Source organism: Mus pahari, chromosome 18, assembly GCF_900095145.1.
Source record: "Mus pahari chromosome 18, PAHARI_EIJ_v1.1, whole genome shotgun sequence".
In the NCBI taxonomy this organism is placed as follows: domain Eukaryota; kingdom Metazoa; phylum Chordata; class Mammalia; order Rodentia; family Muridae; genus Mus; species Mus pahari.
Window position 1 is genome coordinate 37,460,231 of NC_034607.1, and position 17,407 is coordinate 37,477,637.

The window sequence follows — 17,407 nt, forward strand, 5'->3', positions numbered from 1 at the left end:
ATGGCTCAGCTGTTAAGAGCACTGACTGCTCTTCCAGAGGTCCTGAGTTCAATTCCCAAAACCACATGGTGGCCCATGGCCATCTGTAATGGGATCTGATGCCCTCTTCTGGTGTGTCTGAAGACAGCTACAGTGAACTAAATAAATCTTTTTTAAAAATGCATGGGGATTAGGGTGAATTTTGTTTTGTTTGGAATTTTGGAATAATTGTGCATGAATACTGAGACATCTGAGAGAAAACCCCACAGATACAGTGGGTTTTTGTTTTGTTTTGTTTTTCTAAAGTTGGAAAGTACTTCTTCGATATGCCTTGATTGAATGGGCGCATCATGCTCTTCTTTGGCTTCACTTTTAAGCTGGTTTTGAAACAATATAGCATTAACAAGCTGGCCTGACTACAGATCTCTCTGCTCCTTTAGGAGTGAGCCTGGCTGTAAGCAAGTGTCCATTCCATTCCAATTGTTCCAGTATATCCATGCAGAAAGCAGTTCTACAAATGTAGACTTTCTGTATTTGTCATGGAAATCGGATGTGACAACGATTTTTACCACTGGAGACAGAGATGCTACTGATTTAAGCTTATTGTCTGGTGTTCACTGTATTGTAACTTTCTCCACTCAAATCATTTCAGACCGATTTCTTTACAACCCTATGTCCTCTGACTCCAAATTCAGTAATTTTTTCTTTAATATTTGGATGCATAAGAACTGCTTGCCGCCGGGAGTGGTGGCGCACGCCTTTAATCCGAGCACTCGGGAGGCAGAGGCAGGCGGATTTCTGAGTTCGAGGCCAGCCTGGTTTACAGAGTGAGTTCCAGGACAGCCAGAGCTACACAGAGAAACCCTGTCTTGAAAAACCAAAAAAGAAAAAAAAAAAAAAAAAAAAAAAGAAAGAACTGCTTGCCTTCATAAAAATGACATTTATTTCTTTGAGGAGGATAATCATAACTCTTCTTACAGGTGGCAAATATTAAAAAAGAGACTCACATTGTATGGTACAAAGATGAACGGGAGATCTCCGTGGACGAGAAACATGACTTTAAGGATGGCATTTGTACCCTGCTCATCACAGAGGTGGGTGGCCATGGCCATGTGAGCTGCTGGCTTTGTATCGAGGTTTGCTCAACAGAAACTAGATTCATCATTCGTTCCACGCCACGAGTTACAACAGCTTACAACTAACTGCTATACGAACACACTTATACTCCCAGTGGTGGAGACAGAGAGAAGGGTGGATCCTGTAAGCTTCGTGGTCAGCTAGTGTAGCTGAATTAGAGAGCTCTAGGTCCTATAAGAGACTGCCTCAAAACACAAGGTCATAGCTGGAGAGATGGCTTAGCGGTGAAGGGCAGTAGCTGCTCTTCCAGAGGACCTGGATTTGATTTCCAGCACCCACAGGATGGCTCACAACTGTCTGTAACTCCAGTCTAAAGAACCCAGCGCTGTTCTGTTCATTTCTCAACTAAAATAGCTAGGGACTGATTTCTTTAGAAAGCCATGTCACTGCTCACAATGACTGCATGCCTGTGGTGTAGAGACAGACGTGCAGTCAGAACACTCATTCACATACAACAGAAGTAAAAGGTTAACAACAAACAAGATAGCCAGCCCCTGAAGAGTGATGCCCAAGGTTGATCTTCGCCTCTACTCACGTTACATGCACATCCATACGTAGCCACACGACACACATGCATTCACACATGAACATATACTCACACACACATGCACAGGCAAACACACACACACACACACACACACACACACTTGTTAACAACCAAATCCGAGCTATGGTAAATGCTCATATTCACTGTCTCCTCAGTTTTCCAAGAAAGACGCTGGATTTTATGAAGTTATCCTGAAAGATGACCGAGGAAAAGATAAGAGCAGGTTGAAACTCGTGGATGAAGGTGACTCTACCAACTGCTGCAGTCTGTCTAATGGGGTCTACAGCTACCAGAATTATGACCAGGGCTGGGCTGGCCATGGAGGACAGGTTGATTTGCGTCCACTGATTTTAATTTAATGGAAATTCCAGCAGAGCAAAGTACTGTTCTTTTTCAAAAACATTTTTTCCTTTTCGACTTCCTAGAAATCAAAAATATACTTTTGATCCTTAGAGAATTTATAGCCCGCAGGCCACTAGATTTCTGTTTTCAATTTAAATCATCATTTTGTTTCAACTCTGCAAAAATGTTCTAGGATCAAAACCTTCTGTAGAAGAATGCCCCAAACAGCCCACTGTTAGGGCGGTAACAAAGATTCATGTGTGAAATCTGAGATCTCACAATTATTAGCAGATCAAAGCAGCCCTTCCCATTTTTCAGAGACATTTACTAAGGGCAAATATATCATGATAAAAGCCACTTCTAACCCCCACCCCCAAATGTCATTTTCCCCTCAATACAGCAGGGTTGCAATCGGTCTGAGACCGTAGTTCGCCTTCCAGCTCTCAGTAGAGGTGGGACTACAATTAACAGAGACAATTAATTTCACTATGAATTGATGACACAGATAAGAAAACTCACGTAATTCAAACTAAGGCTTCCTGGAACTTAAGAAGAAAGAGCATCCCAAAGCCATCAGGCTTTCTAGAGATGCCACTGTGACCGTTTCTAGGATGTACACACGGTATTAGTTACAAACCAGTCAAGGAGAGCATCAATCAAAATAAGCAGAAATCTTTTTAAAGCCTTATAAAAACTGAGTTATTTTACTAAACAAACAAGCAAACAAACAAACCCCACTATCAATGGGGGTCACCAAATTTACCTTCTATCAAATGGCTTACACTAGGCAGGGACTGTTTGAGAGCTAACAGCTTGAAATTTGACCTTATATGGACTATGGTTATGCTAAAGTTTTGGCTATGGCCCTCTATCTACAGCCTTCCAAGACTTGATGACTGAAGTATGCAGGAAGATAGGTAAGTCACCATTCCCTTGCTGCAGCGAATGCCTCAGGACGCCCCTTCCAGGAGGAACCCGCAGGTGCACTAACTGTATTGCTCTCTTCCTCAGCGTTGTCTGCCACAGACCTGAAAATCCAGAGCACAGCGGAGGGCATCCGGCTGTACTCCTTTGTCTGTTATTACCTGGATGATTTGAAAGTTAACTGGTCCCACAAGTAAGTACATGCAAACCTACTTGCCTGGTAGACATCCCCCCCTCCCCCCGCCACAGGCAAGTAGGAGGAATGAAAACCAAAACCCAACCCCTTTCAAGAAAGAAGCATCATATTGAAGGGCACAGGACAGAACTCTGAGCCCCCGCCCTTACGGTTTTAGCTTTTTCTCTCAACACACACACAGTGAAGTCCTAGTGATGGCTGGTGTTATGTCTTTGCTTGTGATGGACGTATCATCGTTCATCAGTATCTCTGTAATGTACCATACACAGCCATACACAGGCTACCTCTGTGCTGCCAAGCACCCAGAGCTGTGTTTGCAGCCTCTGTGTGTACAGTCAGCTCGTGTGCTCCGAAACAAACTGAAGCAACGAGTGCTAGGAGGACCTTGAGTTTCCCATAATCTGCACTCAGAGCCATTTACCATGGAAGTCTCACCCTGAGAGGAGTCTTGGCTTGTTGCTGTCCCATACAACGACTGACGTAATTAGGCATTAGCATCTTGTATCTTGCTTGTCCAGCTCCAGAAGGCTTTGGGGACCTGTGTTTGAACTGTATTAATCTGGAAGTCTACCTTTGTGAGCATTCATATTTACCTTGAATTCCATAGATATCTGAGTCAAACCAGACTTTGCAACCTAATCCTGACAGTATACCCAACCCCTGGGTTCCCCCAAGACATCCTTGGCAGAAAGAGAAGAGAGACATGGTCTAGAGAATCTGTGGAGATGCAGCCACCTCTAGTCCAATCTAGTTTAGACGCTCATTCTAAACTATTAACCGAGTCCTGCTGCATCCTTGAGGACTCAGACAACAATGGCTGTTTATATTATTCCCTCCCTGGGCACTAGCAGTCCACCGGGCACTGCTGCCAACCAGTCAACACGTGGGTTCTTTCAGAGCCATATAGCTCTGTGAAGTAGGCATTCTTCTCTTCAGGGGGGAGAAAGCTCAATCTCGGGGTGGTGACTTGGTTGTGGGCACATAGCCAAGTGAACTACTGATGGCTGTGCCCCCTTCCCCCCAGTGCATGGAAAGTTTCACATGTGGGGGAGAAGAGACTGATCATTGGGTACTAGGGTACAGAATATAACAAAGAGTCTTTGCTGCTTGCGACTATGAGTAGCTATAATACATTGTACATTCCAAAAGCTATAGAAAAAGATTGGGGAAGTTTTCACTGTAAGGAGCAACAACAATATGAACCAACCAGTACCCCCAGAGTTCCCAGGGACTAAGCCACCAACCAAAGAGTACACTTGGAGGGACCCGTGGCTCCAGCTGCATATGTAGCAGAGGATGACCTTGTTAGACATCAATGAGAGGAAAGGCCCTTGGTCCTGGGAAGGCTCCATGCCCCAGTTTAAGGGAATGCCAAGATAGTAAGTGAGAGTGGGTGGGTGGTGAGCAGGGAGAGGGGGGGATGAGATGGGGGTTTTCGGAGGGGAAACCAGGAAAGGGGATAACATTTGAAATGAAAATAAAGAAAATATCTATTAGAAAAAAGAAATTATAAGCAGGCCATGCGTGGTGCTGCTTACCTTTGATCCCAGTACTTGGAAGGTAGAGGCAGACAGTTCTTTTTGAGTTTGAGGCCAGCCTGGTCTACCCAGTAAGTTCTAGGCCAGCCAAGGCCACATAGAAAAGAAAGTTAGTTTGGGAAGATATTTTTAATCTGATTTAAATAGACTACTGTCTCTTTATGATATAAACACACACTGGGGATTATCATGCATATATTATTAATATATGCATGTATATATGTATATTTGAGATACACACACACACACACACGTGCGCGCGCGCACACACACACACACACGCACACACACACGCATACACATATGGGTCAGAGGCTGGGAAGGAAAGTCCCTAGTCTGCAGAGTTTAGGGTACAGGGCAGGGTAAGAAGGGCTAAGAAGAGCCAGGACAGTGTACCAGGTATCATTGATGCCGAGAGAGATTGGCAGCCAGTATCTGCTTTGATATGTCAATCAGATACTTCAACTTGCCATTTGTCCTGAGTTTGAGACCTAATGATAACATAAGGCACGGTGGCAAACCACTCTAATAACAGTATTTAGAAAACTGAGGCAGAAGAGTTATGAGTTCAAGGCCAATATGGGCAACCTAGGGAGCGTCCAGCCAGCTGGACTGAATAGCAAGTGCTTGCCTCAAAAAAACAACGTCAGAAGTCAGGTGATGCTGAGGATGGTGGATTACAGGTGCACATCTGCAATCCCAGTACTAAGGAGATAAGAGGATTAAAAGTTTGAGGGCAACTCATACTCCAGAGCAAAACCGAAACAATAAACCCAACACTACCCCACTAGACCATATGTCAGTGTAGCTCAGTGGCAGAGCACTTGCCTGGCACACACAAGGCTGAGTTCAATCCCTAGCCCCACAAAGAAAGGGAAAAAGAACAAAGTAAGTTGACAGTTAACCAGAGCCGGATCCCACAGAGCATTCGCTCGTGTTTACTAACATGCAGACTGGCATCTGACGGAGCTCTTGGGCATTTGCTGAGATCTAGAATTAAATAGAAAACTGCCCGTGTGGAACACTGTGTCTTTGGCCCTTTGTTTTTTTTTTTTTTTTCTCTCTCTCCCCTTTTTTTCTTTTCAGAAAATAGTACAGAGAAGTAATTAAAATTTAAAATAGATCAAATCCTAGGACATTCCTCTGTGACACACAGGACACTATAATATATCAGTGTGAAGAATGAGGGGAGCAGAATTAGCTGGATCATCTATCACAGCGATGAGCCTTAGAGCCAGAGAGATGGCTTAGTGGGTAAAGGCACCTGGACTTGAGTTCTATCCCAGATGGAAGTGGAAGGAAAGAGCTGAATAACAAATTGTTCTCTGGCCTCCACATATGCACTGTGGCAAACCACACAGGCACATACACACACACACACACACACACACACACACACACACACTCATGCACACACTTATGCATGCACATATATACACACATGCACATACATGCACACACTCATGCATACACATATATACATACACATGCACACACATGCACAAACATGTACATACATACACTCATGCACACACACTCATTCATACACACACATGCACACAGTAATAATTAAAAACATAAATGTAGTATTTTAAAGTTATATCCTTTGTAAAAGAATCATTTATTCAAGCACTAGAGAAAGGCTTGGTGGTTAAGAGCACATAATGACCTTCTAGAGGACCTGAGTTCTATTTCCAGGACCCATGTCAAATGGCTCACAAACATCTATAACTCCACCTACAGAGGATCTGACATCTCTGGCTTCTACGAGCAACTGCACTCAGGTGTACATAACCTTTCCCCCCCAAATACATGCACATAATTAAAATAAGTCTTTTAAAACCATAATTATTTTTTTTTATCGAGTGCATTGAGAAAATAGTTTAAGAAACTTGTCATTAGAGTAGCAAGGCCTGTGTTTCCTACTGTGTTGGTCTCATTTACATGAGTTTGTCTTATACTTTTGTGCCCACACAAAGCTCAGGGCTTGAGAATTATACTACTGTGGTTTTTTGTTTTTTGTTTTTTGTTTTTTTGTTTTGTAAGTTGGAGGCATACTGAGAAGAACAAATACACCTTTAGGTGGGAGTTAGCCTTGACTTTGTTTTATCTTCTTTGGCAAGTCATTTAATTCTGTGAATTTTATTTTTCTCATACAAAATAAGAACAATACGATCCATTGTGTCTGAAGCACTTAGCATACAGAAGGCACCATTGTGAAAGCCAGCCAAAGACTAAATAATTCAAGCAAAGCAGAGATCTGTCTTCCTGTCCCACTCTCTAAGAAAAAGCTACTATTCAGGCTAAAAACTACAGGGTACAGATGTGTTTCTTTACCCTACTTTTATGGCATTTCAATTGCAAATAAATTTAAAGATATGTCAATAAATATGCAATACCTCATAGCATGTAGTGTTATTAGAAAAACACTAAATATTAATTGGAAGCTAAATATTTTTAGGTAAAGATATTTTGTTTTTTTAAGTTCATATTGAAATTGTATTTAAGCTATAAACTTCCTGCAGGCTTTTTTGGAAAACACATATGTAGATACTATGAAATAGAAAGATTTTTTTGGTGGGGGATTTGAAGACAGTGTTTCTCTGTCTCCTTGGCTGTCCTGGAACTTACTCTGTAGATAAGAATAGCCTTGAACTCAGAGATCTGCCTGCCTCTATGTCCTTATTGGGTTTAAAGTCGCCTGTCTAGAAGCATTTATAATATGATATCATTAGTAGTTTGGTTAGCCCCTTATGTACATTTAAAGTACTTTCTTATAATTTTTCTCCTTATATAATTGTTGTTTTATATATGTACATATATGTCAATTTTTTATACTGCTTTTAAAAAATGTATTATATTGTGTGTGTGTGTGTGTGTGTGTGTGTGTGTGTGATCACATCCCACAGCACATGTAGAGATCAGAGGACAGTTGGTAGGAGTCAGTTTTTTTCTTACCACGTGAGCTTTGGAGATTCACTCCAGGTGCCAGGCTTGGCAACAGACACCTTTACCCCTGTACCATTCACTGGCCCTATACTGCTTTTTTAAATTTCTTCACAGTCTCACAAAATCTTCATGACGCACCTCTTGACAGAATGAGGAGACTGTGCTCCGTTTTCTCTATAACCATAATGTTTTATGTGTCATCAGGGTCCGCACACAGTGAAAGGGGTGTGTTTCTTTCTGTTTTCATACACGCTCACAGCACATGCCTCACTCTGTTGACAGCCACTCTGCTTTTCCTTCACATTTGACGCTACTCCCATTTATGTATGCTTTAATAGCTCTGGAGCGACATCTGTCAGGAGTCCCTGTCAGTGTGCTCTTTAACTAATCAAGTTTGGCCATAGAACATTTGTGTTAAAGATACAGGAAAATGGTACTCAGTTTGGTCTTCCACCTTTAAAGAGTCTCTTAATCCTGGAAACAAACCCAGGCAAACCTGAAGCTATTCAGCACCCCTGAGAAAGATTGGTCTTGAAATTGACATTCGGTCTCAGTCTACTGTAATGAGTTAGTAGATGTTTGGGCTAATCAGTTCTTGGTCTCTGGAATCCAAATGGTGGACTTCTGGGCCTATAATTACCCTAAAGTAGAATGGCTTAGGCATTAAGCCTGTGAAAGTTTATGGTGGGTCACCTAGTAAAAGCAGAGGAAAGATGAGCTGTTTCACAGAAGGAAGCTCTGATGACATCCTCTTCGCCTTAACAGTGGGACTGGGATCAAGTACACAGACAGAGTCAAGAGCGGGGTCACTGGGGAGCAGATCTGGCTGCAGATCAACGAGCCCACTCCGAATGATAAAGGGAAATACGTAATGGAGCTCTTTGATGGCCAGACTGGACACCAGAAGACGGTGGATCTCTCTGGACAAGGTAAACCCTCACTCAAGTTTACTATAGAACGGACCAAAGCGAGATGCAACCGGTTGTTACCCGGGGGATGTCAGAGGAGCAGTGCTTATGAAGCTCGGTGTGAGTGGGTCTGTTCTGATTGGTTACTCTGAGTCCCAATGTCTTTTGGAGCCGGTCTTGTTTTTAAGTTTAATTATATGTCACCTTATGTGAGTGACGCCATTCTACTTAGATCTGGTCAGCTGAGGACTAGTGTGGGCTCCAGTGCATTGTATTAATGGTGATTTTTGGCAAGGTAGTCTTAATTGTGGAAAATTTAGTGGGCAGACGTTCGTAAAAAGCAGATGGAGGCAGCAAACGTGGGGAGAAAGCACGACTCTCACGGGAAGACTTTTTAGAAGAGGTCAGCTGACTCATGATCACAGTCCTTAAGAGCAAAGAGTGGAAAGGAACTGTGCGTGGGGGTGGAGCTCTGAGCATATTCATCCAGTCCAGGAAACAGTTGCTTTGACTGGAAAGCTGACTATGAAGGGAATCGGTGACCTATCCAAGCTCCAGGAAGTGGTTGGTGAGAGAGCAAGGGCAGAAGAGAAAGGGTCACCTCTGAAGTGACAAAGGGGCTTCTCTGTCCAAAACTAGAGAGGAGCGAATGAGAGGAAGCAAGGGGAGGGAGGAAATGCTGAGCAGGACAAGAGGAAGCTGGAGAGGCCACATCTGAGAGTCCCAGATGTTTTAGTTACCTGCTGAGGGATTGGGGGGGGGAGGGGAATGGGGGCAGGGACAGGGGGAGGTTCTGGAGATAATGGGGGTGAAAAAAGGAACAAGTAAATGACTTGCAGCAAGCAAAGACCCAAGGCAGTGGACAATTGCTGAATAAAACTGAGAGAGTTAAATGAACAGCTAGCATTACCATGCTGTTTCTCCCCATGCTCTGGCTGTATTCTTCCCTCTATTCTTTCTGAAAGAATAAAACCGTGGAGATGAAAAGTCACCACAGGAAAACAGGCTAAATCTGACTCACTCCTTTGTGCACTAAGATGCAGTCTTGGAGTAGCATACTCTTCGTGTTTTTCAACCTCAGAATAGATTCACAATTTAGACAACAGCTTTCTAAGCATGCATTTTGTGTGTGTGTGTGTGTATGTGAGTGTGTGTGTGAGTGTGAGTGTGTGTGAGTGTGTGTGTGAGTGTGAGTGTGTGTGAGTGTGTGAGTGTGTGCGAGTGTGTGTGAGTGTGTGTGAGCGTGTGTGTGTGAGTGTGAGTGTGTGTGTGAGCGTGTATGTGTGTGAGTGAGTGTGTGCGTGAGTGTGTGTGTGAGTGTGTGTGTGTGTGTGTGTGTGTGTGTGTGTGTGTGTGTTTTCATTCTCTGAATCCCCTACTCTCACCCAATCCCTACCCATATGCCTACAAAGACTACAAAGATGAAGGATCTGTAGTCACAGGAGAAGGTGCAGCAAACAGGCAGGGGCCTTCTGACCCACACTGTACAGGCAGCGCTATGGATCTCTCCCACCGTTCATCTGACTGTGGGAAACACAACAGAAAGGGGAAGCCACAAGTGGGTAGGGAGATTTAAAACGTTTCAAAAATTATTTTTAACAACAAAGCTTATGTAACTACCCCACTTTAACCCCTCATAAGACAAAGGCTGTGGATCTTCTCACCAGGTTGCCATAGCCACCAAGCACATTAGCTTGACCAGACATCTCTCTCTCTTTCTCAGTGTGGTGTGTGGACCAGAAATAGTTCTGTGCTGTCACCTTGTGTTCAACCTGAAGCTCAGTCAGTTTTCAGAGGAGAAAGAAAACAAGGCCCAACTTTATCCTTATTCTTCCATATGTAAAGTGCATGTGTGGAGGGGTGTGGATTAGTGTAACCCAGTGAAATCCATACTCTCTGGATTACAAATAGGACTCTTGGCTGGGGAGATGGCACCATGGGTGTGAAAGTCTGATGGCCCGAGGCTGGTTATCAAGGTCCATGTGGAAAGCTGGATGTGATGGTGCACATCTGCAATCTCTACTTCTACCCTGACATAGGAATGGGGGTGGAGACAGGAGAATTATCAAGACACTCAAGGCCAGTCAGTCTCAGTAAGCTGAGCAGCCACAGAAAGGAGACCCTGCCCCACTGAGCAGCTGCTGAGAACTGGCTCCTGAAAGTTGTGTTCCAATCCCTCCACACAAGTCAAGGCATACCCTCAACTCACATGAAAATAAAATCATATCTATGTGTGTGTGAGAACATGTGTGCATGTGTGTATTTGTGTGTGTATGTATGTTTGTGTGCATGTGTGTGAGAATGTGTATGTATATGTTTGTGTGCATGAGTATGTGTGTATGTTTGTATACATGTGTGTGAGCATGTGTGTGTATGTTTGTATGTATGTGTGTGTATGTTTGTGTGCATGAGTGTATGTTTGTATGCATGAGTGTGTGCATGTGTGTGTGTTTGTGTGCATGTGTGTGTGTATGTGTGTGTGTGTGTGTGTGTGTGTGTGTATGTTTCTTGGTCCTCAAAAGGGATGGGAAATGAAATACAAGGATTTCTAAACAAACTTGCCTTTTTTCATGGACTTCAGTCAAGTGTCTCACCCTGAAGTCACAGGGATAAGATTATTTTAGAACCCTGTGAGGTTTGTTTTCTTATCTCAGTCACCTCCATCTCTGCACCACTGTGGCTTGAGAAATACTGCCTCCGTGAGAGGAGGGAGGAGGGACAGAGGATGGGAAGGACTATGAACAAGGCCCACCAATATGCAAGTGAGCAGTGCCTTAGTGACATGACTTTAATCCCAGCACTTGGGAGGCAGAGGCAGGCGGATTTCTGAGTTCGAGGCCAGCCTGGTCTACAGAGTGAGTTCCAGGACAGCCAGGGCTACACAGAGAAACCTGTCTTGAAAATCCATATATGTATATTCTCTGTTCTGTAATGGAGAGCACTGGATTTCAGGACAGTGTTGGCATACATTGTGATAACTGACTCAGTGTGCTCTCCTGCCTAAATAGAGCAGAAAACCTAACATGAAGACATTTGAGCCATCTAGCCAGGAGCCTAGGAGGGCTAATTTAATAAGAAAAGGTTTTTTTTTTTTTTTTCCTTTCAAGGATGTTTAGACCACACGCCTTTGTTTGAAAGACTTTTACTGGGACTGTTAGCTAAGTTTTTTGTTTAAGGTTGAAGGCTCCTTGCTGAAATGAAAACAGCTAAAACCCACTACTTCATATTTCCTACACAGAAAGTTCTTATTTGTCTTGTTGAGAGCATTATGTGAAGCCATCGGCAGTCTCATGGAAAGATGGTCGGCGACCTAACCTTGTGACTTTAACTTTGTGTCATCAATTCTGACTGATAAAGTTTTAACTAACTAATTTTCTTTCTTTCTTTCTTTCTTTCTTTCTTTCTTTCTTTCTTTCTTTCTTTCTTTCTTTCTTTCTTTCTTTCTTTCTCTCTCTCCATTTTTTTTCTTTTAAAGCATTTGATGAGGCCTTTGCTGAATTCCAGAGGTTAAAGTAAGTTCCCCTTTCTGGCAAGAGCTATTTCTACTCAAGTTCTATTCCTGGAACCCTGTGTTCCACTGGCCTATCTGAGCATCAGAAGGTCTTTTGTTTCAGCAAGCACAGGAAAAGCCCACTTGACACTGTTAGTTGAGCTGCCAGCTATCTCCAGAGCAGAGCGGGAACTGACTTTCCTCCTCTCTGTGTATTAAATGCAGCCTGGTTTCGATGCAGCTCCTCATGGAACTCAGAGCAGATTTATAATTGGGAGAGCAGCTTTGCCAAGCCTGCACTGACAAATGCCTGTGTGTGTTTAAGTGTGTGTGTGGGGGGGGGAGTGAGGGAGGGAGCGAGAGACAGAGAGAGACACACACAGGAAGAGAGAGACAACTTGAAATGATACTAACGCAACTCTTCTTTGTCTCTCTCAACCACAGACAAGCTGCCATTGCTGAAAAAAGTGAGTAACTACCTCCACACTTAGCATGTAGGCAAACCCAGCATCAGTTTCATTTCCTGGCATATCTGCAGATGATAATGGATTCTTTTCTTGCTGGGCTTGGTAGTGTAAGCCTTTAATCTCAGCGCTTGAGAGACAGAGGCAGGCAGATCTCTGTGAGTTCTAGACCAGCTAGGTCTGTATAGGGAGATTCAGGACAGTCAAGGCTATGTAGTGAGAGCCTGTATCAAAAAAGAAAATGGGTTTTGTCTTCTTTCTTTTATAAATTATAGGTGATCTACATATGTTTTTTGCTTTAGTCTTGTGTCTATAGGAAGGTCTCAATTATGACATCTGGTTCTTATCCCCTGCAGACATTGTAAAAAAAATCCCTTGGTTACAAACCATATGATAGATATTAGTCACTTGTAGATATAGTGTATCAGAAGAAAAATTAGGCCCAATGAACAATATGAGAGTCTGAAACACTGACTTTTTGACATTGGACAAACAAGATTGAAGAGTCACAAAATGAAATAAGGCTGGGAGCCATGGTGTTCTGCCAGAGAAGAAGCCTTGGAGTGTGTTAGAGAAGGGCTCCTTCATCAAGTATTGAGACAGTCACACCCAGAACATGCATGTGTCCAGCCCTAGTATAGCACTGCTATTCTCCTTTTATTGATATACTGAGCCTCAGATGGACTGGCCAAGCACTACCAAGAACCAAGAAAAGGGAGCTCCCTAAGGAGAGCCTCAGAGAAGGCCCACAACTGCACAGCCTCCAGAGCTCCCAGGTTATAGCCCTTCTAGTATGCAACTGGTATTCACCATAGGGAAGCCGTACTGAGGCCATGGCCTGCTCAGAGCCTCTACATTAAGATTTGTAGTGCTTTCTTGAGCTTATACCCACTGAACTACACAAGGGCTAGAGCTGGATATAACCATGAGAGTCATACAACAGGCCTTTATGTGACAAGGTAGTTCTAAGCCAGTGCTCTAGGTACAGCTTCGGGTATCTGTGCATGTGCACAGTAAGTAAAGATTAAAACCAGAGCTGCTGAATCATTTCTCATTTTGCATGTTGAAAGCAGTATGGAATAACCACCAGGACAGGGAAGAACAATGTGGGAGGTTTGTGTCATTAAGCATTTTGAGGCCATGGTCATTGGCTCTCCTCATTGCAGAGATTAACCAGAAATTCCTGTGCTTGCAGATCGGGCCCGGGTGTTGGGCGGTCTCCCTGACGTTGTCACCATTCAAGAGGGCAAGGTGAGTATTGTCGTCCCTTCCTCCACGTGGGGAAAGGTTCCAACCCCCTACACCATGGCCCTTCCTTTTATACCCCACCATCTCTCTCTTATTTCCTTGGGCCTGCACTTGACCAGAATCACCAAACACAGGGTTAAAATTTCAGCATTCCAGTCATAGTTCCTTGTCAGGCCAGCATCAAGATGAAAGTTTGTCTTGTGAGCCTGGATTTAGGCCATTTCTCTAGAGTCATGTTTTTAAATCATCAGGAGCCATTAAGCTGTATGAAAATGAACCTGAAAGCATTAGCTCTTAACCACGTAACCATAGAAGAAAGAAATGATTCCAGCATACTGGAAGGCGCCACGCTATCTCGTGGTTACAGGGAAATGTGCTGCCTGCCCCGTGAGTTTTTATTAGCTCCATCCCTGATGAAATCCAATCTCTCCGTTTGAGGTTGAACTGGTATTTCCTGGCTTCTTCCATCCGAGAGGCAATGAATGTGCTCTGTAACCTGTAAGCCGGGCAGAGTGGTACTTGCCTGTAACCTAAGAACTCATCGGGGAAAATCTAGAGCTCAAGGCCACCTTTGGCTACATAGCCAGACCCCGCATCAATCAAAATAGGTTTAATAAACATCTTTCAAGTCCAGAGAGACCTGTAGTGAAATAAAACCTTTTCCCACCCAGAAGAGCCATGGCTGCCTCGGTGGGGGTGGGAAGCCAGGAGGAACGTCTGTATCAAAGCGAGGCTGTAGATTCTGTGCAATACATTTCTCTCTAGGTAGAAAATACCATAGGTGACTTTCGGCTCAACCTTTGAGATCAATTTCTGTTCTTTTTTTCTTTTTTTTTCTTTTTTCTTTTTTTTTTTTTTTGTGATTTTTTGAGACAGGGTTTCTCTGTGTAGCCTTGGCTGTCCTGGAACTCACTCTGTAGACCAGGCTGGCCTCGAACTCAGAAATCCGCCTGCCTCTGCCTCCCGAGTGCTGGGATTAAAGGCGTGCGCCACCACGCCCGGCTCTCAATTTCTGTTCTTAAACTGTCTCCTCCACTTTCCCCACTCCATGAGGTTGAACTCACTGGGCAGTAGTGACAATTAGGGAAGAATGTATGTGAAAGTACTCCAGTCCACAACTCAACTCTCAAGGATGGATGCTCGTCTTCCACAATGCCTGCCTACAATGTTTGTAATTTCAGTTTGACTTAATTACATTTTACCCCAAGTAATCACCAGATTCCCAAACCTGAACCTGGTCTGTTCAGGTACATTTAATGATGACGATTTGACTCATTTAAAAATTATTACGTGCATGCATATTTTTTTTTATTGGAGGACGTGCTATAGTATGTGTGTGGAAGTCAGAGCACTACTTATAGGTTTTGGGTCACTCCTTCCACAGTGTGTTACTCAGGGATTGAACCCCGGTCACCCAGTTTGGCAGCAAGCATCTTTACCCACAGAGTCATTTCTCTAGCTTGTACTTCTCTTTCTTATATGGGCCCATAGAGTAGTTCAGTAAAAATGCTAATTTAAACTAGCATGGCAGCACATGCTTAAAGCCCAGCACTTGAGAGAGCTTAGCTAGAGAATCCCAGGTCAAGCCTGAGCTACACGGCCTGTCTCAAAAACTGCCTAATGATGAGAGATGTAAGGAAGTTCTGTAATCTACCCAGCTTTACTCCCACAGAAGAGGTAATAAGTGATCACTTAAGATCTATGGGGAAGATATCTAAAAGAACACTCCTTTCTGAGTAATGACAACTTCGTTCCTAGTCAAGAATATGTCATTTAGCACTTGCCATGGAGAGCAGGTAAAGACACCACAAAATACAATGCACCTGGCTGAACTCCAGTGTTAAGTGACACACAACAGAAATGCACAGTGGCAAATGCAGGAAGGGTGTGGGGAGACTGGATTACTTATGTGCTGTTGGTGGGACATAAGCCAAAATTACATCAGCTCTTAGCAAAAGGGTCTGACAAATTCTAGGGAGAAAAATGAATCATATATTTATCATACAGCCCAGCAACTGAACCCTGAGCATTTTCCATCCTAGAGAGATGGAAAAGCCTGTGCTCTATTCATAGTAACTTCATTCATGACCGCCCCAAACTGGAAACGGTACACATGACCCTCAGGAACACGCGCATATACTGGCACACTTGTCAGCAACAAAGAGTCAGGAGGCTGACTCAGCAGCATAGGTGGGTCTGCAGGGAGTTATGTGCAGACAAAGAAGCAGTTTGGGAAGTTTGCATACTGTAGACCCTGTTTATATAACATTTTGAAATGACAATGTCTTATAAATGGAAAATTGAGGAGCGGCTGCTGGAGGTTGAGAACAGAGTTGATGAACAAAACACAAAGCTGTGGACCCCAGTCCCAGTGGATTCATCTACAACACAACTCCCATACCCCAGGCCTGGGAATCACTGCAGAAGAGGGGGCGGAAAGATTGATAGGAAGAGCCGGGGGATTGGGGAGTTTATGTGCAACTGTGCCTCCTACACCCCACCCCACAATGTGAACTGACCCCCACATCCCAATGTGAGCTGAACAAAGACAGCAATGGGCTTGCCAAAGTGGACAGGGAGAGGACCAGGAGGACCAGCTAGAAATGCTGAGAGCCAGAGAAACAGTCTTCCCCAGGGAAGAGAAAACCAATTGGCTATCCAGTACTAAATGCTCAGTCCTGAAATCACACATACAAGTAACATTGTATTTGTTGTATGTAGGAATATATGTGTGTGTGTGTATACATATATGTATATAACAACAATTAATGAAAAAATGAATTTGAAAGAGCAAGGAGGGGAATGTGGGAAGGTTCAGAGGAGGAGAGGGAGGGGGTATGATAAAGTTATAATCTCAGCAATTATGTTATAATCTCAAAAACAAAAGATATATTTTTTAAAAAGGGAACTAGGTTGAGAGGTTGGGGTGGTTCACAAGGCTTTGAGCGCACAGCATAGGGAGCTCATGGTGAGGAAAATACATCGACTGTGGTGGTGGGTACAAAACACTCCCCGTTGAATGGAACAATCTTAAACACAAGCCTCTACAGTACTCCTTAGAGTTGCACACGAGAGTCTTACATTTCCTTAATCAGGCAAAGTAAAACTGCAGCCCCAAATGCCAGCGTCTCAGAAGAGTTTCAACACGCCGGGGAATATTTTATTTAGGATGCATTTGGGCCAAGCGCCTCTGCAACAGCACAGGTTTGGCAGGGCCCAGGGAGCTGAAGAAAATGAGGAAGATGGAATGGGGAAATGACTTAGATGATGTAGAGCAGCTGCTGCCGTTCCACTGCTGGGCCCCGTGACGCAAATGCAATGCCTAACTGAGCAGGTGGTGAGAAGGGAGTGAGATTTCTCTGCTGATGCAGCCCAGAGGCCCACATCGAAGGGAGCGAAGGGTGTCTGTGTGTTCACGGTGGAGAAAGTGGAGATGGGGAATGGAAAGAAAGTCCCTCACTGTGCTGACACAGACAAGCATTCGAGAGTCCCAGAGTCTGGCCCTAAAGATGCACCTCGCACCTTATTCAAGAGCATAGCCATGGGTGCCTAACTTTAAACTATGCAACTACTTAAACTCCAGCCTGGGGGCCTTGCAGTTATTGCTGCTATGGAATTGGATCAGAACCAGCTGATTTATCACTGTCCCTTTCCATAACCCTGTCTTTTTTTTTTTTTTTTTTTT

The 17,407-nt window shown here is 43.8% G+C and overlaps 1 protein-coding gene across 2 annotated transcripts in view; it reads left to right on the forward strand.

Moving 5' to 3' along the window:
- Myom1 (myomesin 1) overlaps nt 1-17,407 on the forward strand; it is a 111,941-nt gene that overhangs the window by 93,766 nt on the left and 768 nt on the right. For both annotated transcript variants that reach the window (XM_021217647.2, XM_021217648.2), the window contains 8 exons: nt 960-1,073; nt 1,819-1,906; nt 2,884-2,922; nt 3,017-3,122; nt 8,378-8,541; nt 11,996-12,032; nt 12,455-12,477; nt 13,670-13,725. In XM_021217647.2, the coding sequence (XP_021073306.1) occupies nt 960-1,073; nt 1,819-1,906; nt 2,884-2,922; nt 3,017-3,122; nt 8,378-8,541; nt 11,996-12,032; nt 12,455-12,477; nt 13,670-13,725 (627 nt within the window). The remainder of the gene's footprint in view (nt 1-959; nt 1,074-1,818; nt 1,907-2,883; nt 2,923-3,016; nt 3,123-8,377; nt 8,542-11,995; nt 12,033-12,454; nt 12,478-13,669; nt 13,726-17,407) is intronic.